The following is a 25463-nucleotide window of genomic DNA, read 5'->3' on the forward strand; positions in this document are numbered from 1 at the left end:
CCTTCCGTTCTTGTGCAAGAACGAAATACCACCATCGGGAGCGGGGAAATGTACGAAACTATTGACGACTCTAGCTAATAAAAACAACTATGTTATCCACTATGTAATGTTGAAAGAAGCGCTCGGTCAAGGATTAAAACTCCTGCGCGTCAACCGGGCCATCAAATTCCGTCAGGCTCCTTTCTTGGCACCCTTCATCGAGCTGAACGCCCGGTTGAGACGGGACGCTACGAATCCGTTCCACCAAACGCTCCTGAAACTGTGCAGCAACGCTTGCTACGGAAAATTTATCGAGAACCCGTTGAAGCGAAAGAATATTAAATTGGGTACAAACAGCAGACAGATATTGAAAGCCATCTCACGGGTCGATTTCGTAGATCGCACGATTTTCGCAGAAGAATTGGTAGCAATCCATTTACGGAGAACAGAGGTCGTCATAGACAGACCAATGATTGTTGGTTTTTCAATCTTAGATCTGAGTAAAGTACACATGTATCAATTCCACTATAATCACATGCTTAAGAAGTACAATCCCGACCAAGTTCAACTTCTCTATATGGATACGGACTCGTTCATTTACGAGTTGACTACACCGAACGTCTACGATGATATGATGTCAGATCTACACTTGTACGACACCTCCAACTTCCCAGAAGGTCATCAATGTCGCAGCGCGACAAACCGTAAAGTAATGGGTAGTTTTAAGGATGAAACGGGTGGAATACCCATTGCTGAGTTTGTCGCGCTGCGACCCAAGATGTATGCGTATCGTTTTAGCGACGGGGAAACAGAGAAAAGGGCAAAAGGGATATCAACACCAGTGGTAAGATCGCTAAACTTTGCCAATTTTCTCACAGTATTAAAAGATCCTGAATCGAGAATGACCGCCTCGATGCGCAGGATCGGGGCGCGGAAACACCAACTATACTCCTTCGAAACTACAAAAAGAACCCTCTCCGGCTTAGACGATAAACGTTGTATTTTAGAAGACGGTGTTAGCACTGTTCCTTGGGGTCATCGTGACAACAAAGATCCTTGCATGGTGGATGAAAGTTGCGGAGCCGAGACCGAGTTGAGAAAAATCCTCGCTGTTAAACAACTTCGTATAAATAGTATAGATAATTCTGGAGAACCGTCAGTTAAGAAACCTCGAATTTGAAAATAGGAACATCCTCGCTGTTAAACAACCTCGTATAAATAGTATAAATAATTCTGCTGGAGAACCGTCAGTTAAGAAACCTCGAATTTGAAAATAGTAAAAGTGTAACTAACGGAACGAACAATGATGGCTTGTCTCGATGTACAAGGTTTTTGGAGCCAAGGAAATTTCATCGTTAAAGAGTTTGGTCTTGTGGACATGAAGTGTACTCAAACTGAACTCTATTTATTCAAACCTCCGTTCCCGAGCAGCATGTTGAGCGCTAAAGACGTTGTGACAAACAACTGGTTAACACGCAATTATCATCACTTGGAATGGGAAAGCGGGTTTCTCGAGTACGATGAATTCACTTCAAAAATGAATAGCATCGGGAACCGCTACGATGTACTTTATGTTAAAGGTGAACAAAAACGAAATTTCATCAGTAGTTTCGTGCCGGACAAATGTATCGTTGTAAATTTGGACACTAAAGATTGTCCGTCCTTGCGACTATTGGCTCGTTGGTCGACAGCATATACGTGTCCTTTAGTACATCCATTCTGCGCAATGTCGAACGCATTCCGATTGTGTATGTGGATGTCGGCATCTTATTATCGTGATTATTTCACAGATGAAATCATGCAATGGCAGGAGAAGATTATAGTGGCAGACGAACAAAGGAATCACCCCGATAATAATAAAGGAGTAGTAGATGAACAGTCAAATTGAACGAACCGAAAAGTGAAATCATCCGTGCTTAATATAGCAGACAAATTGTCGAATCAACCCGACTTAATATATATAAATAGCACACGAAAAGTGGAATCATTCGCAGACGAATTATCGAAGCGAAATATAGCAGTCGAAAAGTATCCGTGCTTAATATAGCAAACAACTTGTTTCACTCGAAATATATATAGCGCACGAAAATTGGAATCATTTGTACCTTGAAAGAACTGACGACATGGAAGTTTTCAACAATTCAATCTTGATCGTCAACGCTAAAGAGCTGACTGTAAGCGCCCGCTACAAGATGAACAAACTCATCAAAATACCAACCAAGTACGGGATCACCGTTGCCGCCGATATCATCTTCGAGAATCATCATCGTCTCCTCTTCCTACCTTCGCACATTACGAACCGTTTGACGGACGATGCAATTCAGGATATCAACGCTGGATCCTTCGATCTCATCTACGAAGGCCCGATCGGAAGAACATATAAATTCGCACTCGTTCCAAACGTTGCAGCTTGATTTATATTGTATGTCATGTTTGTATTCTTTGTAAATGATGTAATGTTTGAAAAAAAAAAAAATAAATAAAATAAAAAAAAAAAAAAAATGAAAAAAAAAACATGTTATTTTTTTTTTTAAATTTTTGCTTAAGATCAATCCAATTGCCTCACGGTTCCGTGCAGTAGTTCGTACGAATACTTCACAGGTGTGATCAGAATCACTTGGGCTGTAGTGTTGGCCGGGAAATTCTCTTTTACCACAACGGTCAACGTGATATCCACCGGAGCTGTTTTTAGATCTTCACCTTGAACGCATTTGATGACAAAAATCGCGCGATCTTTGAAATTTTCAAACAACATAGCTGGCTCGCAGAGTTTCTCACCTTTCCAGTAGTCTCTCATAAAATCGGTGTAGTTCAGGTAGGCGTGATTATAATCCATACTCGGGAAATCGTAGATCGTATCAACTTGAGGAAACCGACGCTCACCGATTTGAACGCTGACCGAGCGCACATTTACATGGTCGAAACGAGAGGAATCCTTCAGGTGATTGTCCCGTCGATCCGTTTGAAATACCAACACCACGAATTTGGGCTTGTGCCTGCTGGTTGTTCTTACGCTCCATTTGAACGTCTTGGTCGGAAAAATTCCCGGGATGTCGTGCGATTCCCAATTCATGTATCCGAAACTCATCTTGTCGTTCTTCTTCATCTTGAGCAAGATTTGTTTTTCCAGTTCCAACGTGAATTTGACGACGGGAATCTCCCAATAGATTTCGATTATTTTAAATTTGATGGTGTAACCGTCCGCGGTCGCCGCGTCGGTGATATAATATGCGTTCTTATCCGTACCACTGCGCACTAGGATCAACTCTTGCGAGCATCTGACTAGAACGTCTTTGAAATGTACTGCGAATCCGCTGAGTGAAGACAACGGAACGACGGCGCACTGAGTTTCATCCAACGTTGTCATATCCCATTCGGCCCATGAAGAAGAGATGTCACAAAACCCGGCAGTTGCGAGTCCCGCGGTTTCCGCTCTAGTGTATGTGAGATAATTTTTCACGGTCGATGTCACTCCGACACACTGCATGCTATCGATTTCCGTCCCGTTCACTTTGTACTGCATACGGTCGAACAAGTGCAGGGGATAATTGTTAGCCCACTTGACTTTAGGTTTCGCAGCATCTGCGGCGGCTCCAGGATTTTTCTCGAGTTTCACTTCTAAACGCATGAAGATCCTCGAATCTTGAGGCACGGTGATCAGACCGTGGGTATCGGGGGTGAACCGGATCGAATCGTTGTTTCCACGCCGTTCGTCGACCGGACCGAAACGGATGTATTCGTATTCGATGATCTCTTGTCGCCAAGCTTCCATCTTGTTCTTATTTCGGATTTTTCACCACGAATCCGAGTTGTGTGAGAGCCCTCTTGGAATATTCGCTCAAAGTTTTCCTCTGCTGCTGCTGCTGTTGACAACTAGTCCGTGGATTATCAATACTATTATATGCGAGAGAATTTAGGAACGTATCGTCGTTCTGGATCCTTCGTTTACCCATAAGTTACTGGTCTCACGTGCAGTCGAACTGTCACTTCTTCACCACCGAAATTGATCGCTCTTCCTTGTTGGTCTACTATATTAACGAGCAAACGTTGGATCTTATCACCCAAGACGGGGTAGTAATGAATCGTCGACGGTTGCTCTACCATTTTGAATCCTGGTTCGATATCGGGAGCAAACGCATAAATGTGATGTCCGCGCACCCCGTTCACGTATCCACCGTCGGCGATGCTGCATTCGATGCATATCATGTTTACAGGTGAGATGTTGACGCGATAGTCAGCTTCGTGCCATTCGTCCGGTGCCAAGAGACGCTTTCCGAATCCGAGCACCTTACGTAAAGTGCCGGGTCTGCGGAAATCGATCCAGTACTTGGATTTGATGCTTACTTTAAGCGTAGCGTTGTTCGCTTTGAGTTTGATAGCTTCCGCTCCGCCAAGATCTCCCTGCAAGTATTCTTGTATACCCTCGATCTCGTAGGCTCCGATCGGGAACGAAATTGCCGAGTAATTCTCTTCAGGGCTCTCGGAGTAGAAAAGCAGTCTGTTCGTTATATCGATGTTCGGGATGGAATAATAAGTTACAAAACCCGTCAGACCGATCTCGCAAGGTCCGAACAACTCGAGAGGTCTAGGCAGTGCAAACTCGAGAACGTTGCTCCTCCCCGTCAACATGAACGTGTGACATCTTTTCTGAGTTTCCATATTCGGGTTTCGAAAATACTATATATTCCTGGTTTGTACGAGCCATTCTAAACATCGTTTCCCGCAGACGCTCGAGTTGAAATTTTGTTCGCTATCATAATTGTATCCTATTGTCGTCGTTGAGCTACCGCGTGAGCGTAAAATGTATCGCGTAATTTCAACGGGTGGTGGTAAATCACCGAAGCTGTCGTAGTACAATGCATTACCGCTCTTTGAAATCCGGTATGCTGTCCAATGTGTACCGGCTCCATCGCTTCGGTCCAGATTGATGATACCGCACTCGGGACGTTTGGGTTTCTTGGTCGCCAATTCATCGATCATGAACACACCGCGGAAATGCGGGATTCGTAATTGTTCTGTCGCAGCGATCCTCAACTCAACATCCGTCATCGCTCGGCGCGGTAGCTCACGGATCAGTTTAAATTCTTTCGGTAAGGTCTCAAGTAAAGTCCGTAACCTTTACGGTACGGTCGCAAGTACAATCCTTCACCGAGGTGTACGTTTTTCTTCAAAGATCCGTCGATGACCGTCTTGATCATTTTCGCTACCGGTGTGATTGTTCGCGCGGCCAGTCCGATACTCGTCAGAAGATTCTTGACTCCGGCACCCGTCTTCGGGATAGCCAAGATTCGCTCCGCCGGTTTCTTCTTCGACGCTCCGGCACCCATCTTTGGGAGAGCCAAAATTCGTTCGATCGACCGCTCCACCGGTTTCGTCTTCTTCTTCGACGCTCTCTTCTTCTTCTTCTTGGGTTTCGGTTTTTTCGCTGCCACCGTCTTGTTTAGTCCCATTCCGAGTTTGGCTTTGAGTTTCATAGCGTTCGTTACGGCGTATGCTGCCGCTCTTTCACCCAACGATGAGTCGGACGCTTTCACACGTTCCCAAGCTCTGTCGGCAAGTATGAGATCGGCTTTGTTCCTCTCGGTGGTGTCTTTGGTCTTACTGTAAGCGATGTCGTGGGACTTGCAAGCTTCGTCGAGCGGATTTATACCCGGATCTCCGCGTTTCAATCGTTCTGCGAGGCGAGTGCCCGGTCCGCAGTACCTGTAGTCGCCCGGTAAGTGTAGTTCGAACGGTAGTGAATTTATCAACGAGTTTAACAGTCCACGTCCTCGATTGGTTTTGCTGCAAGTTGATGTTCTTCTCGGTGACATACTCTGACGAAAATGTCCATACTATTTATACGGAGAAGTAAAAAATAACTGTCCGATAAAATAGGGAACGAATACGATGCGACTCGTCAAGCAAAGAAAGTCACTGCGAGTCCGGAACCTCGACAAACGGAAGAAGCAAAATGAAAACCGACGACAACGACGACGACACAGTGAACTGTTACCGAACAGTATCCGTTGCATTGTCGTTGGACCGTCCAACTGCGGTAAAACAAACGTGATGGTTTGCTTGCTACAACATCCGAACGGATTGAAGTTCCGCAACGTGTACTTGTACTCCAAGACACCGTTCCAACCCAAGTACGAAGAACTGCGTCAGATATTCGACGGAATCGACGGTCTCGGATACAACGTCTATTCGGACACGGCCGAGATTGTTCCACCAAACGATGCCGCATCAGACTCGGTCTTCATTTTCGATGATGTCGCTTGTGACAAACAAAATGCGATGCGGGAATATTTCAGTATGGGAAGACACAGCTCGGTCGACAGTTTCTACTTGTGTCAAACGTATTCTCGCATACCGAAACAATTGATTCGCGATAACGCTAACCTGCTCGTAGTTTTCAAACAGGACAATACAAACTTGCGACACATCTACGACGATCACGTCAACACAGATTTCACGTTCGAAGATTTCAGACACATCTGCTCGGTGTGCTGGCAGGACAAGTACGGGTTTTTAGTCATCGATAAAGATAGTAATAAGAACGAGGGAAGGTACCGGAAAGGCTTCGATACTTTTATTGAACAAGATGGATAACTTATCGTTGTCGACGATCGCTCAGAAATACGGTAGTATCGATAAAATCCGTCAAGATATCAAACGGAAGTTAAATACCATTCGCACCGGAGAGGCGGACGCTCAGGTGACGTTGAAGAAAGTTTTCAAACCGTTGACAGATCCGCTCGCAGCGTTGCAGAAAACTGTGTCGTCGTCGTCGTCAACTCCCGCACTTGTCGCTGCTCCTCAGGAAAAGAAAACCAAGATCGAAGCTTCAAAATCGGAAACGAAAGATGGAACAACGTTTGTTGATAGTTTATTTGCTTCGTTCGGATCACCGAAAAATATAAACAACGATGATGATGAAGATGACGATTCAAAGGAGGATGATGATGATGATGACGATGATGAATCGTTCCAAGATGCAACGGGTAAAGAACAAACAACGAGTCGCACTGAAGACGACGACGTCGATTCTCGAAACACAATCACTGCCCCGCACGTACAGTTCTACTTGGACGATCTGGAGAAACAACCGAAACAATCCGATACCACGTATGGTGTGCGGAAAGCGATCAACGGAAACTATCTTATCGGAAACCGAACCATAAGTTTCGATTCGGACGGACGACTAATCTTGGACGGTGGCGATGAGGTGTTCGAACCGACACCCGGGTTCTTGGAGCTCATTTTTAAGAAACATCCGCGTAATTACACAGCAGATGATCGTGCTAATTTCCAACGAGTAGTTACGCTCACCAATGCGCATTGGAGGAATCATCATCCACACGGTAGACCCAACTCGAACCGCAGTCAAAAATACCGCGATCTCATCAAACCTTTGTTCGCTACATCTACTCCGAGATCAACGAGGAAGTCATCGCGTAAAAAATTGAAGAAAGGCTCCGGTATCAAAATTCACCGTGCGAAACGGGAACTCGTCTATTGGGACGATCCGAACGAATTGGTCCAACGTCTCGTTTTACTTGTAGCTTCGAAACAAGCTGGTCACACCGATCACGATCGTGAAATTCTGAGTATCGTCGAAGAGCTTCGCGAAGCAGATTACATCCACTAAATATAGGTTCCGCACAAAAATGAGTCACACCGACCGGTTTGGAAGATCGAAAGGAACTTACGTTCGCAACACGAAGCAAGGTCTCAAAGGTGACGGTTTCTTACTGGATCCCGACGGAAATTATCTCGTATCCAACAAACGGATCCGACAACTGCAAGATCCCGAAGAGGATACCGACGCCGTGAACAAACAATGGACAGACTCGAGGTGGACGGAAGCTATGAATTTAGCACAGCTTTGTTTGGAGAAAATGGAAGAATACAAAAGTATCGCGCAACGACTCGAGACGAAATTATCACGACTGGAAAATAGAATCAGTCAATTAGAGGTTGTGAATCGAATGAAAGGAAAATAGTGTTGCGATGAGTCACACGGACGGTTTTGGCCGATCGAAATTCCGCCGCGGTCCAAAAGGTGACGGATTCTCACTGGATTCCGACGGAAATTATATCGTATCGAACAAACGGATTCGTCAAGTGCAAGATCCCGAAAGCGATGAGGATGCGGTGAACAAACAATGGTCCGAACGGAAGTGGAAGGAAGCCATGAAATTAGCTCAACACTGTCTGGAGCGTATCCACCAACTTCAGCAATCTTACAATCGTCTGGTTAAAATAGTAGCAACGAAACAGCATTTGAATCGAGAGAGCGGACGACGTCGTCGACGGTAATTATCATGTCGGCAGAAAAACGTGGGATCGTCGAGGAGCTACATAAACCTGCACGACGAAACTATCCGCGTCGTAAAGTACGGATTCTCGGATTGTTCGATTTATGGCAAGCCGATCTCGTCGAGATGCAACCGTACGCCTCGGTCAACAAAGGATACAGATATCTCCTCACCGTCATCGACGCGTGCTCGAAAAAGGCGTGGGCCGAACCGCTCAAATCGAAAACGGCCACGGATGTCACTTTTGCTCTGCAACGCGTTCTCAAAGCAGCCGGAAAGTCACCGAAACATTTACAAGTCGACATGGGCTCGGAATTCTACAACTCCAAATGTCAGGCATTGATGAAGCGTCACCATATCAATATGTACAGCTCGTTCTCGACAACCAAAGCCTCCATTGTGGAGCGATTCAACCGAACGCTCAAAACGAAGATGTGGAAAGAGTTCAGCGCGCAAGGATCTTACAAGTGGGTAGATCTATTACCGAAACTCATCCGTGAATATAACGGGAGCGTTCATCGCACAATCGGGATGAAACCAATCGATGTCACCGAAAAGGATGTACCGATGATCCTGCAAAAGCTTCGTGGACCGCCGCTGAGTAAAATTGAAAAGAGACGTCTGGCCAGACGAAAACTGAATGTCGGTGATCACGTCCGGATCTCGAGACTCAAAGCCATGTTCGAGAAAGGATACACACCGAATTGGAGCACGGAAATTTTCAAGATTGTCAGCGTCAATCCCACCGTTCCGATCACGTACGATCTGAAAGACGCACACGATACGATCATCAAAGGAAAATTCTACCGCGAAGAACTCCAACCCACCAACTATAAAGATACGTTCCTGGTGGAGAAAATTCTGCGTCGCAAGAAAAACCAGGTCTTTGTCAAATGGTTGGGTCTGGACGCGAGTCACAATAGTTGGATCGATAGTAAGGATTTCGTATAAATAATATGCAACGTGTTTGCGTTTTCGAAACGTGTTTGCGTTTTCTAAACGTGTTTGCGTTTTCGAAACGTGTTTGCGTTTTTTAAACGTGTTTGCGTTTTTTAAACGTGTTTGCGTTTTTTAAACGTGTTTGCGTTTTTTAAACGTGTTTGCGTTTTTTAAACGTGTTTGCGTTTTTTAAACGTGTTTGCGTTTTTTAAACGTGTTTGCGTTTTCAAAACGTGTTTGCGTTTTCTAAACGCGAACTGTTTGAAACTGTAACTGTAACTGTAAATATCCAATAAAAATTTTTGATTCGTCAAACGGAACATTACAATATCCATTCCAAGCGCACACTAGTACAAAATTTGAAATTACCGAATCAGACCCTAATCTACAGTATCAGATACCGACCCATACTGCAAGATACGGTCTTTCGAAACCGAAAAATTTTACAAGTCCGAAATCTCGAAAACCAAAACTCGTATCGAAATTCGGTCCGTACAGTTTTCCGATCTTCAATAGCGTAAAAGAATCGCATCGGTCCGCGCCGGATCGGACGAGGGTGATTTTCCGAAAATTTTCCAATTTCCCGAATCAGACCCTAATCTACAGTATCCGATACCGACCCATACTGCAAGATACGGTCTCTCGAAACCGAAAATTTTTACAAGTCCGAAAATCCGAATTTATTGCACAATCTGGCAACACTGTACGGAAAAATCAACTAATTTCTCGCCCCATCTGGCAACACTGTAAAATGCGATGTTGCAAAATTTCACCAATAAATAAATCATTTATTTATATGCACTACGCGGCAACGCTGCTGCGCCATCTTGAAAAATACACCATTGCATAACCCGAAAAATGAAGGGGCATTAATACACGATTGCATAACCCGCATATTGAAGGGGCAACATGCAATACTTTCTTTTTACACCGTTGCCATATTGAACAATAATCCCTATACAACGCTGTAATTTAATTCGTATTTTTCTGCACAATTTGGCTAAAAACTTTTGTGCTCAAATTCCCATTTTCTCCCTACTCACTTTCATTAACCGACTGAAGGTCATCAAAATGGGTGGCTTGGGTCCTCCCCGTTTACCCATAAAAAAGGAGGAAAACCATCACCCCCATTTGGTTTAACTTTCCTGAGCATTACTGTCGTTTGAGGTCTTTAGAACTTTTTGCTGTGTATACTGTCACAATAAATCGATTTATTTCATATGGATTAGTGCCCTTCTTGTCTCTTGGACGGGCAATTTTAATAGGTGCATAATATCTGAATACCTCATAGTAATTTTGCACTGTAATAGAGCGTATTAAATGGCGATACCATCTGACATATTAACATCTCATTCTAGTGACACAGATTGTGACGATGAATATTTAAACCTCACTTAAAGTGATTCTGATTCATTCGTCCCAAATTACAACCTAAGGAATATATAATAAATCGAATATGCAAAGAATAATGGTCAAAAACCACCAAAAACAATTTTACATAATCTTGGCAACATTGAAATGCGGTTAGTTCCTTATTTTTGAGCTCGGTACTTGAATTCATGGTAAACCTCCATCAATTTCATTTCATTTGTCAATAGATCGCTCTTCAGACAGAAAAAGGAAGCAATGGCCAACAATCGCGGAAATGCCAATTTCTGCTCTTTTTCCAAAGTTTGGCACCCTTCAGCGAGTTTAATTTTGCCATGGGCAAGAAATGTTTAGAATCAATTTTATAGGAAATTTAATGAGGATTAATTTTGAAAATAACTAATTTTGTGGTCAGATCAACTCCTCGCGAGTTACATACCATAATACTCCAAAAAAGCCAATTATAGGCAGTTTTTGAAATATTTGGCAACTTTCCGGTCCTAATTTTTTGGTGTAAAGTTGAAATTTGGATTCAGCGTCAGAAATTACATAGGAATTACTGTAAACATTGCTACCCGGGATTTTTGCAGGCTATGGCCCCTCTTTTGGCTTATTTGCCTGAGCTACATTTCTATGTAGATTCAATTAAAATATTGGCCAACAAATATTAAAATTTTGCACATCTTTTGAGGCCAGTAAAAATATTTATTGAAATGAAAATTCTATGATTAAATGATGACAAAATGAAGAGGCGGCAATGGGTGTCGATAATTTGAACTTTATGTACGCAACAGAGATTCTATTTATACGAAAAGGAAAAAAGGGATCAGTTAACTAGTCATTTATTGGGTTATTTGTTTGTTTTTTCCTATCAAGCGTTTTTTGCTTTTTCAAGGTCTGGACCCTTTGGTGCTTGAAGAGGTCCCACTAAGATGTGATTTTTAGCGTTTACAACGAATCTTGATAGATTCTATGCGGCAGCTCAGAATTTTTACAGTTTTTAGTGCATAAAGTGATCTGCCTATTGAAAGTTGAGTTTAGAGTCATTTTACAAACATACTATGCTATGCCTTTCAAGTAAAGCAGCTTAGAGACTAGGGACCCGGCACCCTTTCTACCCTGGATGATTACAATACTCTACAAAACACAAACTAAGACTTGCCTTCCTGCGCATTTGCAAAGTTCTATAGAGGTCTGCAATCAAAGTTCCTCCGGCTGGTCCGATCTCTCTTTCTTCCTATTAGGGAAATAACCAGATGAAGATTAACCAGAGTGAAAGAAGAAATGTCCACAAATTACCTAGATAGGAGGACTTCGCCTGCAGATGCAAAGTCTTTCAGTGAAGCCATCAAAGAATGCGACTGGTAAATTTTTGGAACATGACACATTGACAGCTACATGGTATTGCACTCATAAACTGTGCAATATGTAAAAGACCTTTACGGGTAGAGTGGTCCAAACTGACCAACTTCGGAAAATGAATCGGGACGCCCCCTGAATTTGTTCCTTACCATCCAAATATGATACCCGCCAAATATTTTCGCTCTCCAACAATATTAAGACGTGCCGACATGAGGCTGAAAATCTCCAAACAAAATTACATTTATTTAAATGGGGCAAAAACAGGTCGATCCGCGGTACTTCGTTTTTCGGCTGTAAAATGCGCCAAAATAAAAATAACTTGATATTTACTTACAAAAATACCTAGAGGCCTATTGTGAATGAGAAAATCGCACTTTCGACCCATGGGGGGGGGTGGGGACAGGGGGTCATAGTGGAGCCGATCCATAGGCGCCGGGGCGCCGCGCCGCCGCGTTCGGCATAATACGGCTGAGGTGATCCACTTCGGCCAACTTCGGTAAATGGACTGCGATGCTCTCTAAATTTGTTCCATCCGATCCAAAAACGATGCATGCTACGTATTTTTACTTTCTTATAATATTAATTAAGACTTGCCTCCGTGTGACCGTTTTTTGAGAGAATTGAAGAAAATGGCGGAAAGTAGTAAAAGAGTCAAATATTATAAAACTTCGCAACGTAAGCAGCGTTATGCCTCACTTGTGTTCGACCGGGCCTCTAAAATACGAATTTTAAGTTCCAGCACTTGTAAAAAGTTTTCAGAAACATAGAATTCAGACAGATTTGATTTTCTTGAGAGAAACCAAAAAATTTCCAAAAATGCACAAGGCTCCATGCGCCAAACTGATAAGATAGGTGCACACTACGCACCCGCTTATTCGAGCTCCCTGTTACGCATTGCCGTACCTCTTTAAATGGAATAACGTTATTTCAAGGGTTTGAAAGTAAATTAACTGTCCAACTCATGAGCACATTACAACACTGCTTCGTTGGTAAAACTTCCGAGCTTTAAAGAAAATGGGCCTGTTGCATGCAAGAGATACAGCCGCGCGAATAGACTTTATAGAGGTTAAATGACACGAAAATTACGATGGTCACATTAAAAAAGTCTGAAATACACTCCTTACTGCGCAATTTGCGTTGTTAGGAGCGCGCTTTTTCAAATTTTCCGCGTCTGGGGGCAGTTTTCTAATCACCGGAAACGAGCAAACGGCGGGCTCGGTGATTTCCGGAAGGTGCCGAGTCGTTGTTGTTGTTGTTGTTGTTGTTATTTTTTCCTTCAGTTTGTTCACAAACCCAACGTGATCTCTTATAGTGGTCCATATACGCTTTATGCGGTCACCAAATCGATCAACTTTTAAATATCCAACGCAATCCTTCTACATTTCATTTCACGATATCACGAGCTCCGATTTTTAGGTTATGTTCTCAGTTTTAGTTGACCGGAAATAGCCGCGAGTTGCCGTTAATTGTTTCCGTAAGAAAACTGCCCCCCGACGCGGGAAATTTCAAAAAGCGCGCTTCTAACAACGCAAATTGCGCAGTAAGGAGTGTGTTTCAGACTTTTTTAATGTGACCATCGTAATTTTCATGTCATTTAACCTCTAAAAAGTCTATTCGCACGGCTGTATCTCTTGCATGCAACAGGCCCATTCCATTTTTTCTGGGATAGGAGTGAATTTGGCAGTGAGTCTGTCCGCTTATCGATCGTCAATGATTTCTTTTTTTGATGATATGTTTATGAAATTATGGCGTCTTCAAAATCATCTTTTTGGAAAGATCGAAACGTATATCTGCTCGGTAATTACTACAAATTTAAGAAAGTAAACTTCTTTTTAAAAAAACAAGTTCTATGCATTTCATTCTTTAATTTATGGGAAGTTCAATTGACTCAAGGCGATAATGCTCACCTTATGGCTCAGGAAGTTATCGTTTAATATTTCTATTGCATACACTGCTACTTATCAGCGGGCATCAAAAACTTTAGAGCTAGAACAAGTTTTAGCTATTTTACCTTTATGGCAGTTTTCGCTATTTTTCGAAATTTTTTGGTTCTCTCAAGGAAATCAAATCTATCTGAATTTTATGTTTCTGAAAACTTTTTACAAGTGCTGAAACTTAAAATTCGTATTTTAGAGGCCCGGGCGAACACAAGTAAGTGAGGAATATCGCTGCTTACGTTGCAAAGTTTTATAATATTCGACTCTTTTACTATTTTTTGCTTTTATCTTCAATTCTCCCAAAAAACGGTCACACGGAGGCAGGTCTTAATTAATATTATCAGAAAGTAAAAATACGTGGCATGCGTTGTTTATAGATAGAATGGAATAAATTTAGGGAGCATAGCGGTACATTTTCGGAAGTTGCCCGAAGTGAATCACCTTAGCCGCATTATGCCGAACGCGGCGATGCGGCACCCCAGCGCATAGAATAATGATGCTTCGCAATCAGAAGCGAAACTGGGATGGGGAAGTTGAAGCGAAGAAGAAGAATATTTAGTACAGTACTGTTTACATTTGACAATTGCGTGCCCGTGCCATCAGGGTTGTCGATTCGGTTCATTTAAAAGTCCCGCCGCGCTCATTTCAAGAACGCACAACAAGCATCATAGTAAGCAAGTACGGGGTTTGCTTCAGCGCGTTCTTACGGGAGTTTCGCTTCTGATTGCGAAGCATCATTATTATATGCCCCGGCGCGGCGCCTGTGAATCTTCTTCGCTGTGGACCCCCCTCCCCCCCGCCATGGGTCGAAAGTGTGATTTTCTCATTCACAATAGGCCTCTAGGTATTTTAGTATGTAAATATCAAGTTATTTTAATTTTGGCGCATTTTACAGCCGAAAAACGAAATACCGCGGATCGGCCTGTTTTTGCCCCATTTAAATAAATGTAATTTTGTTTGGAGATTTTCAGCCTCATGTCGGCTTGTCTTTATATGGTCGGAAAGCGAGAATATTTGGCAGGTATGATATTTGGATTGTAAGGAACAAATCTAGGGGGTGTCCCAGTGTGCTGGGCGAAAAAAAAATTGCCCGTGGTAAGTTGGACCACCCTAACCTCCAGGTCATGGAAATTAAAGTGTCTTCACTTTTTTAGTAAAGATGAGACCAATCAGCAAGTTAGGTACACAAACTTTTCAGGGTAAAATATTCGAGAGGAAAAATAAACATTATACCGAATATAGAGAAATGATCTTGATAGGTTTACCTCTCGAACAATAAAATAAGAGAGAAAAGCAACGTCCTTAGCATTGTATTTTTCATCTTTCACCATGAACACATTCACGATCATCTCACGGAAAACACAAAGGGTAGCCCTGGGTAAGCATGTCAAAATGCCCCTTCTCAGGACTTTTAATATTGATCATCTAAGACATCGAAGGGATACTAAAATTAAAATTATGGTAAATTTTGTCGTGACCACCCCATCTTTTTCCTTCTGTGACATGACATTTTTCGTGTAACTTTATGTTAACTTAGATTAGGAACCACGAAAAACATAAATGTGATAATTTAAAAATTTCACACACTTCTTTCAAGACCGAAAATGAGCAGGCGATCTCGAATTTCTTTCCTCTGAACAAAGTACACCATTTGATAGAGATGAATTCAAATTTTCGATCATTTTCATAAAACAAAACATGGAAGGTGAGGAGATTTTTTGAACGCATTTTTTTAATGTTTGGCTAGAAAGCCTCAAAGAGAGGATTTTGCAGGGTCTCTGAGAAGGAGCACCGCACCATTGAAGGAAAGTGAATTGAAAAGTGAATGTACATCTTTGATCTTCGGAATATTCAAGGAGTAAAAATACTATGTTTTCAGCCAAAAATCAAAAGGTGTTGGTTGAGCTCCTCGAAAAATAAATCGGCTTTTAGGTTTTTTTTATAAAGAACAATCCCGAAATCAAGGAGAAATCCATTTCTTTCAGCCACAGTACAAATGTGTTTTCATTTTTTCTTCTTCTTCCTCTGAACAAACGTCAGGATTTTATGGGAAACCCTAATGCAATGGACAGCACTGAGTCCATTTATAACCATAGTTTTTTCCCTCCGACAATTTTAGGAAAACCAAGGTTTTCCTTAAGAACGGCCTTTTTCGAGAGAAGTTCAATTTTATAAAAGGAAGATGCCTGATAGAGATATAATAAGGTCATGTTTGGATCTAGCAACTAAAAATACTTAAGGATACATGTATTGCATGTCTAACAAATGTTCCTCGCTTCGTCAAGTAACAATGTTTTTTCAGTCAAATGGCGCAATGCGCTTATGAGCCCCATGTGGAACTGATCCTTCAATTTTTCCTCTGAAAGGACGGAAAACTTATTTTATCAAGGTGCCTAGTGGAGCCATCTATCTGTTTGCTACGAGAGTATGACCTTGTTTTTTTTTAATAATACCAACCGATTTTCTGGAAAACCGAATTTTCATACAATGTACGTATTTTTGGCATCTAAATAGGGGATATTCTTGGAGAAAACTCGATATTTTGGAAAATTAGTGGGTGGTGGAAAAAATAATGGTCGATTCGGAGTCAACAGCAAAGAAAAAGATAAAAAGTAGCCCAACTCGCTGTCTGAATGAATGATTTTCTGTCCTACCAAACTTAAGACAAACAGATCAGTTTTATATTAGGATTCGTGGGTGAATTATGCCATTTTGCGAAAACCTCGTAATCAGAAGGGAGGCATAGTTTTTAGACATGCGGTATGCAGTACGTGTCTGGCTATATATTTTCAGCTCATTAATTCAAGAATTACCATAGTTTATCTCAATCATACATTCATTTCCAAAACATTAGATTTTCCCTGAAAAATCACTTTATGGAAAATAATTCCAATCCGCCAGGAAATTGACGGAGATAGGGAAAAAACCAAGGTCATATTTAGACTCATGGCTGAATATTACATGCGAATTCGCTATTAAAGCACCAACATTTTTTTGGTGTGCATACTTGTGTAATCTTTCATATTCAACCACGGACCAGTCTCGCGTCATTTTCAAACTTCCTGCACGAAAAAGTGTATCCTGAATTATGTAACCTGGTGACGTCTAAAAGAAAATATCAGTTGAACCTCATACAATTTCAGCTCTATTTGTGTGACCGCGATGCTGCGCTGTCTATTAAAGTTTGCATCTGTAGATGCTTGTGTCAGAGAGATTTTCTGGAAAATGTAAAAGATACGCGTATTATTTATGTGTCTCCGCTTTCCTCCTTGGCATGAGATAGGCCAATGAAACACCCTGTATCTCTGAAACGCGCCACGCCGCGCTGCGCCTTGTCACACAGTTTACATTGCATATGAAGCGGTCTATGCGAGAAACTAAATTTGTTGATAGTACATGCGGTGTTCTACCATGTGCCAGATTTTTGTGACAAGTGCGAGCACGGGTTGGGGTGCGGTCGCTACTGTCCTGTATTTCATTGACACTGGTTTTCCTGTAGTTTCTTCATTCTATTATGCTATATTTTGAAGAATATTCTTTGTTTCATGTAACACAGTACTTGATTTCTGTTTTAAGATCGGTTTGCTTTGAGCCAATTAGACTTGATCGCCATTTGTTTTCGAAGAGCTTGACCAACACATTTCGATTTAGGGCTAAAAACTTAGTATTTGTACCCAACTTGAAGATTCTAAAAAGGTCAAATATGTACATTCACTTTTCATTTAACTTTCATTCAACAGAGCAGTGGGGGGGGGGGTGTGACATGACTTTCTTATGTCCCTTTAAGTCAAGTTACGTTACGAACGCACGTAAAAGATTAAGTTTATTTTGTGTAGAATTCAGTTGTAAATACCATCTTAAATCAAACTTATGAATAGTTAAGAAATTAAACTTTATTTTATTACCCTTGATTTCCAGAGACGTTTTCGAGACAGGACACCGCGATATTAGCGCGCGCTGTAGGCACGTCGGCGAAGCGTGTCACCGTCGTAACTTAGAGTCCTGCCACTTAAACGGCTAAAGAAATCGATGATAAGAAATTTAATGTTATTGAATATCCCAACTATTAACAAATTTGATTGAAAATTCCATTCACAACTGGACTGCATTTTGCAATTTGGACCTATGAATTCCGGCCCGGTTTAAAAACAACGTATATGCCATTAGTTTCCCTATACACTTAAGTGTTTTTTAGATGAGCCAGAATTTATAGGTCCAAATTGCAAAATGCAGTCCGACTGAATTCTAGGCAGAATAGATTAAATTATGTGAGTGGGTTTGTAATCCAACTTAGCTTAAAGGGACGTTGAAAAGTCACATCACATCTTCCCCTAGTCCCCTCCCCTCCTCTGAGACCCTTAAAAATCTCTCTTTGAAGCTTTTTAACCAATTTTCACATATTATTTTTCACCTTCCATTTTTTTTTCTTCTTAAAAAAAACCACAATTCAAAAATATTTTCATCAATTGGTGAACTTTGTTCACAAGAAAGAAATTTGAGGTCGCCTGACCATTTTTTGCCCTTGAAAAACTTGTGAAATTTTTAAACTATCGTTTTCTTTTAATTTCTATTATATTCGGTCAAAGGCTATTGGGATGAATAAATATTTTCAATCTGATGTAGCAACACAGCATTGAGCTTTGGTTCACTGAATGAGATAGCCTAAGGGGCGTGACCACTGGATAGAAAGAGATTAACAGTTTGACGCAAAAATTCGATGACCACTTGCATTTGCTTGTTCCCGCCAGCCAGCGCAACTGCGCCTCGCACCTTAGTTATTCATTGAAAGATTCTTGCCTCGAATGATGTAGTTCAAAAATTTTACATCATAAAACCGATTGTTATCCACTCTTACTTGATTGTTACGATTAACTTTCCATGTAACCTTGAGAGGCATCTTAGATCATTTTTTACTATTACAAACTAGTTGATCAGTTGGAGACACTATCAGCGGCTTCACAGTCTTATCGGCACAGCAATTGGGGCAATCCTATTATATTTTAGAGGATCCTGCAAAAAGGAGAGCTGCAGGTCTGCAAGGACGATTTTTTATGAAATGTTACCATGCGCATTGGGTTTTCTCCAGGGCCGGATTTACCTATAGGGCACTGGGGCACTTGCCCATAGCGGCAAATTTTGAGGGGCGGCAAATTTTGGCACTGGATTAATTGAAAGTTAAAGCGAGAAAAAAGGAAAAAATGGAGACAGAGACGGAGCGAAGTGAAAAGATGAGCGGCAAAATGTATGAAGGAAGGGAGTTGACGCTTGACGGGAGCGGCAAAGCTGCCGCCCCTTAGGTCCGGCCTTGAGCGCTAGGATGATCGTTCGTTGGAGTGATACTAAACAACACGGCAATTTTAAACATCGAGGCAGACTTGATAATCAATTTAGACGTTGATACTCTGGTTGACAGCTTTGCTAAACTGAAAACCCGGAGAAAAACTTTTTAACCTGATCTTCCGAAAATACATTGCACTTAATACATTGAGCTACACTAGCTTCAACTTTGTCTCCACATTTTATTTTTGTCTCATCCATTCATTCCATTTTATATATTCGCGGCGCATTTTGAAGCAGCTACGCGCACGCGCCCAGGCGGCGCACGAGGGGGGGGGGTCAAGATGAGATGGCGTGGGAAGTTGGGAGTGCGGAGAGGGGGAGGGGGAGGAGGTAGTCAAGGAGAAATACGAAAAAAAGGGGGTTAACCCGGAACAAATTGCTTAACAAACTTTTCCTATGTAAACGTCATCAGTAGGTCCTCCTGAACAACATACCAAAAGTTTACCACGGTCCGACCCCGGAACACCCCCCAAAATGCCTAAATTTCAAAATGGCGGCCACAATAAGGCCTCTGGGATTTCGGTTTTTTAAAAAGCGCATATAGTGTCATGTGAGGTATCAATCACTATGTAATTTTGGTTGTAGAATTCAGATATGAGGTCAAAAAAGTCCCCCGGTCAAAAGGGGTGCCCCAAATCCAAGATGGCGGCCAATTTTGAAAGGCAGGAGGGTGAATTTTTAAAATGCGCATACAGGTTCATGTGAGGTATCATTCCCTATGTAATTTTGGTCGTAGATTTCATTTATGGAGTCATAAATACCCCCCCGTTCAAGGGGGCAGCTCCAAATTTCAAGATGGCGGCTAAATTTGAAAGGCAGGAGGGTGAATTTTTGAAATGTTTACGTGACATGGCAAGTGAGGTATCATTTATTATTTAATTTTGATCGTAGATTTCATTTATGAAGTTCTAAGAGCCCCCCTGTCAAAGAGGGTGCCCCAAATCCACGATGGCGGCCAAATTTGAAAGCAGGAAGGTGATCCAAAAAAACAACAATCACGCTAGAAGGCAGGTTGGCTATCAAATTCTACGTATTTTTAGTCAAGGAGTCTGAATGACATTTGAAACACTAATTTTACACAAAAATGAGGCAAGACATGCATGATGGTGACCATCATAGTCGAGAAATCATAAATGGTAGGTAAGGTGTCTCGCTGATTAGTGCACAATAACTCAGAATTCAAGTTCAGATGCCTTAGACACAGAGGATGAAAAATCTGAAATACCTGCAGTAAGTACTGGGATAATGAAGTAAGACTTCAGCACGTTTTAGATGGTGGGTCTTCACTCCACCGAGGGCCATGAAAACGAGGGCAAACCTATATTATTTGAATTCATAAATTCAAATCATCGTACTGTTCTACGCTAAATTCTTTTTTCTAAGTAATCTGAAGCCACGGCAGCATTTGACGGGTGCCAAGGAAATGGACCATTTATGAAAGACTCCACTCGCCTTAAAAGAAGCCAAAAATTCAGATACGCGCCTTCAATCAATTTCTCACCAAATCTATCTTTTGTTGGTAAAAAAGAGGTAAATTTTGACAAATTCAGTCACTAAAAGTAAACTTATCCAAATCATCAGCACACGCCTCGAACCCACTGGTTGTAAGGTCGTGTATGTGAAATAAGATGCAGCTCTTGATGTCGTCAAAGAGGGTGGTGCACCTTGTGCATAAGAAAACTGACACAATTATTGTGAACGGAAACGATTCGAACCTATTCGTTTTTTTTGTTTTAAAAAAAAATAGATCCAAGGATATCAATTTTTCTTTGCACTTAAGATGTGATATTAATTGCGGAAAGTCCAAGAGGATTGCTCACAACATTGCTTGAATCCGTCACAGAATCGATCTAAGTTTATGTAAGCAGCTTCTGTTCCATACGTTTTGGATTTTGCTGCGATTTAACCTCTCACATGCACAGAATCGGAAAAGCATAACTATCTTCGGTACGCTTATATCGGATCTTTACCTATGCAAAAATGCTGAAAGGTTCTTGAAACCTAAGCAAAGCTTTAAACGAACAGAGAAAGCTGGATAGAACGAGCCGATCTGAATGCTCGTCAATGGGAATGCTTTGATAAAAATGTCGACGAAATTTATCCTATTACAAGCAACTTGCCTCCAGTCCGAAATCGCTGCGTGAGATTATTCGGTATAACAATGGTAAAAAAAAAAAAAAAAAAAAAAAAAAAAAAAAAAAAAAAAAAAAAGGTGTGGTACACCATGCGGTATGAAAGTGAAAATTTCAGAAAATTAACTTATGCTGCACAGACTTACGTATAAATCAAGACGACTTCAAAAACTCGACGACACCCCAGGAAGGAGATCTTGACAATCCTGACTCAGACTTTGAATCAACATGTGCTGATTCAGATTTTTGCCCATATTGACTAGAGTTTGTAGGTCACGTTTAATATACTTATCTTCATTGAGAATGTATGTGCTTCAAAATTAACAAAAAGAACTTTTAAGTGCTCCTGTTCCCATCTTTTCATACCCTGGACAGCCATGATGGTCACCATCATGCATGTCACGCCTCATTTTTGTGTAAAATTAGTGTTTCAAATGTCATTCAGACTCCTTGACTAAAAATACGTAGAATTTGATAGCCAACCTGCCTTCTAGCGTGATTGTTGTTTTTTTGGATCACCTTCCTGCTTTCAAATTTGGCCGCCATCGTGGATTTGGGGCACCCTCTTTGACAGGGGGGCTCTTAGAACTTCATAAATGAAATCTACGATCAAAATTAAATAATAAATGATACCTCACTTGCCATGTCACGTAAACATTTCAAAAATTCACCCTCCTGCCTTTCAAATTTAGCCGCCATCTTGAAATTTGGAGCTGCCCCCTTGAACGGGGGGGGTATTTATGACTCCATAAATGAAATATACGACCAAAATTACATAGGGAATGATACCTCACATGAACCTGTATGCGCATTTTAAAAATTCACCCTCCTGTCTTTCAAAATTGGCCGCCATCTTGGATTTGGGGCACCCCCTTTGACCGGGGGACTTTTTTGACCTCATATCTGAATTCTACGACCAAAATTACATAGTGATTGATACCTCACATGACACTATATGCGCTTTTTAAAAAACCGAAATCCCAGAGGCCTTATTGTGGCCGCCATTTTGAAATTTAGGCATTTTGGGGGGTGTTCCGGGGTCGGACCGTGGTAAACTTTTGGTATGTTGTTCAGGAGGACCTACTGATGACGTTTACATAGGAAAAGTTTATTAGGCAATTTGTTCCGGGTCAAATCGTATTTCTCCCTGACTAAGGGGATACTGTTGACAATATAGTGGCGAAATATTGCAGACCCAGGGGCGGCAAAATGTAGCTTGCCCAGGGGCGGCAAAAAGCTAAATCCGGCCCTGGTTTTCTCGTACCAAAAACTAAGGCAATTAACTATTAACGAGACAATTCCTCCCAGGAACAACTGACCTATTACTAATTAACCACTGCAGTCAACTGGACTTCGGCACTTTTGTATTGTCTTAGGCAAAATCTTTGATTGTGGGTTCAAATCTCATTCAGCGGCATAGTTTTTCACACATGATTCGCTACTTGTTGATTGGCTTTTATTCTTTTAAGGACTAAAAATAGCTGCATTAAAACAAATCCTCCAGCAAGTGTGATTGGAACACCCCTTCTCGTTTTCTATGGTTTCTTTGGCTGCTATCCCCTAACTTTCTAGGTTATGAAATCCACAGCCACCTACAGACAAGAGACAGAGCATAGAGATGTCATGTTGAGTGCAGACACATTATTAGAATACAGTCCACTTGTGTGAACTTTAAATCCATACAGCCTTCAGGTCTCATAATTTAATTAATAATTGAAGTCACCTTCCTCCCTCATGAAGTTTTGCACATGGATCGACATATCAAGACTCACCTGTTTCTGTCTCTTGGCTTCAATTTTCCGATCGGCAGCAGACCGTAGGTGTGCTTTTCCTGACCCGCCTGCTTTTCGGATGGCTTCCATGAGAGTTGCATGAGCATCCATGCTGGAGGCTACAACACTAGGTCTCTAAAATAGATAGAAAACGATTTTGATCAATCAAACAAGCATTCAAATTTATACATACGTCCGTCACTCGACAGAACTAGAGTTTTTGTCCAAAATAGTGATTACATTTTGTGTAATGTTTCATTCAAATATTTTACTTGATAAACAGTATGAATTGCTCTATGGAAAGGTATCTTATCTATTAAAGGAAACTTTCCAGTTTGTAGAAGCCCGGGTATTTAATTGGTTTGCGGTAATCTATTGAAACGGTTCCACCAAAAAGCAGCAATGATAAAAAGACCTGTCGCCATACCTACAAGAGCTTTCAAGGCTATTGAAATTGAAGTGTTGCCATGTACATCTGTTTTACTGGTCAATTAACCTATCGGACTGACATGCAGGGCAAAAATGCTCCGTCCGAATCGAGAGTTTAGACAGTTTTGACAGGGCCTGCTGTTTCCAACTGGAGTTTATCGGGTTTCAGAATAAGGTAAAAGGAATTTAAACACCCCTAGGAGTAGTTAATTTGAGGGAATGCAGTCAAAATCATCAAAATCGTTTTATTTAGGATAAAAACTTTCTGCAAGTCCTGAAAGCAATACATGATAACTTAGGTAATTACTTTTCATCACAATGTTTTCTGAGGGGAAGGAGAGGGGGGAGGAATTGAGAGAACTTTCCATCACTTTTTTTCCTTTTGTTTCTCTTAGAAAATTAAGATTTTGCAGCTCTGAAAAGTACAAATCATGAGTTCGTATTTTTTTTTTTGCTTCCACAGAAAATTTTACACCAAATTACGTATTTGTTCATTTTCTATATACTTATTTCGTTGGAGGAGCTAAGGACAAAAAATCCATGAGTGTTTTTGGACTTTTTTTTTCTTTTGAGAACGGACATAGCACGAGAGTGGCTAAAACCACGCCTGAATTTTCCTGAATTTTTTCCTCAACATTTGGACATCCCAGATTGACGTTAAAGTCAAAATTTGCGGAAAATTCAGGTTTTTGACTAAAGCATGGCTACAATGGCAAATACGACAAAAATGAATAGAACCTAAGTTTTTAAAAATTGAATTTCCAGCAAAAACTTTCTCATCGTTTTTCCATTGAGTGCAACCGTTTTACAGTCCAAAACCCTCTTTTTTCCCGAAATTTGGTACAAATTCTCGTTCAGTCCAAGAGAGGGACGCTACGCACGGTGGGCCAGATCGTGTCCGTAGCGGCGCTTAATTGATAACTCCCGCTAGATCAGATATATCGTTCAAAACATGTTAAATACTGGGGTAATTTGATCTGTTCTTTCCAAATTTTGTGTCAAAAAAACCGGCAAAAATGTCTAAATGTAGGTTTTGGACGTCGAAAGCTGAGGAAGTTTCTCGATAAAAAAAAGGATCTTGTGCTCTAATAAAATGGGGGAAAACACAATCATCAAACAGAAAAATGCAATCTTATCATCTAACCTTGTGATTCTATTGGAAGGAGAATATTTTCACTTTTGCAGATCCCTAAAATATTGATTTTTAGCAGTAGGACATGAGATCAAAGATACCCGAAAAATAAGCCTTAAAAAATGAATTTTTTAGAATATTGTACACTGAAAAAGTGTCATTGCGGTTTGTTGCGCGGTTCTCTTTAGTATTCTTAGAAAGAATATATCCTAGAGATACCATATACCAAAGCACAAACCGGTACAACCATATTTTTCGGATGCTTCTTAGAGGTGATCTCCCATTTCCGCGAAAATCAGATTTAAAGGTTTTAAGGAACCACGGTGCACAGTAAAGCGGCCAATGAAATATTTCAACACAAATTCATGTTTTAAAGGTTTTTAAGGTTTCTAATAGCATTTCTCGCTCTTTCGATACTTTAGGGTGGAAGGAGGGGGAGGGAGGGGGAAGCCGACCAAAATCAGACAGTCAAAATTTTGTTATGGTCAACAATTTTCTTGGGCCCAGTAAATAATGATCATTTTTTTACATCCGTTCACGCATTCAGTCCAAATAGGACTGGTTATAAACCAATTTGGCAATGAATATGAAAAGTCTACCATCACATGGCACATAAGTTTAGAGTGAGTTGACCGTCGCTGTCACCAATATAACTGATGAAATTTCAATTTCACTGTTGGACTTAAAGTAATGTAGTATCGTATGATTGAAATCACTCAGATAACTTAATATTGACTTCTTTCAATACAACTATGCCTATTTTAGTGTTA

The 25463-nt window shown here is 41.2% G+C and overlaps 2 protein-coding genes across 3 annotated transcripts in view; one reads left to right on the forward strand and one right to left on the reverse strand.

Moving 5' to 3' along the window:
• LOC109033309 (proteasome adapter and scaffold protein ECM29) overlaps nt 1-25463 on the forward strand; it is a 480922-nt gene that overhangs the window by 351818 nt on the left and 103641 nt on the right. The gene's annotated exons all lie outside the window — the stretch shown is intronic.
• wash (WASH complex subunit washout) overlaps nt 1-25463 on the reverse strand; it is a 71763-nt gene that overhangs the window by 13328 nt on the left and 32972 nt on the right. For both annotated transcript variants that reach the window (XM_072306343.1, XM_019045880.2), the window contains exons 6-7: nt 23133-23267; nt 11752-11826 (exon numbers count right to left, since the gene is read on the reverse strand). In XM_072306343.1, coding sequence (XP_072162444.1) covers nt 11752-11826; nt 23133-23267 — 210 coding nt within the window. The remainder of the gene's footprint in view (nt 1-11751; nt 11827-23132; nt 23268-25463) is intronic.

Source organism: Bemisia tabaci, chromosome 1 (assembly GCF_918797505.1).
Source record: "Bemisia tabaci chromosome 1, PGI_BMITA_v3".
Classification (NCBI taxonomy): domain Eukaryota; kingdom Metazoa; phylum Arthropoda; class Insecta; order Hemiptera; family Aleyrodidae; genus Bemisia; species Bemisia tabaci.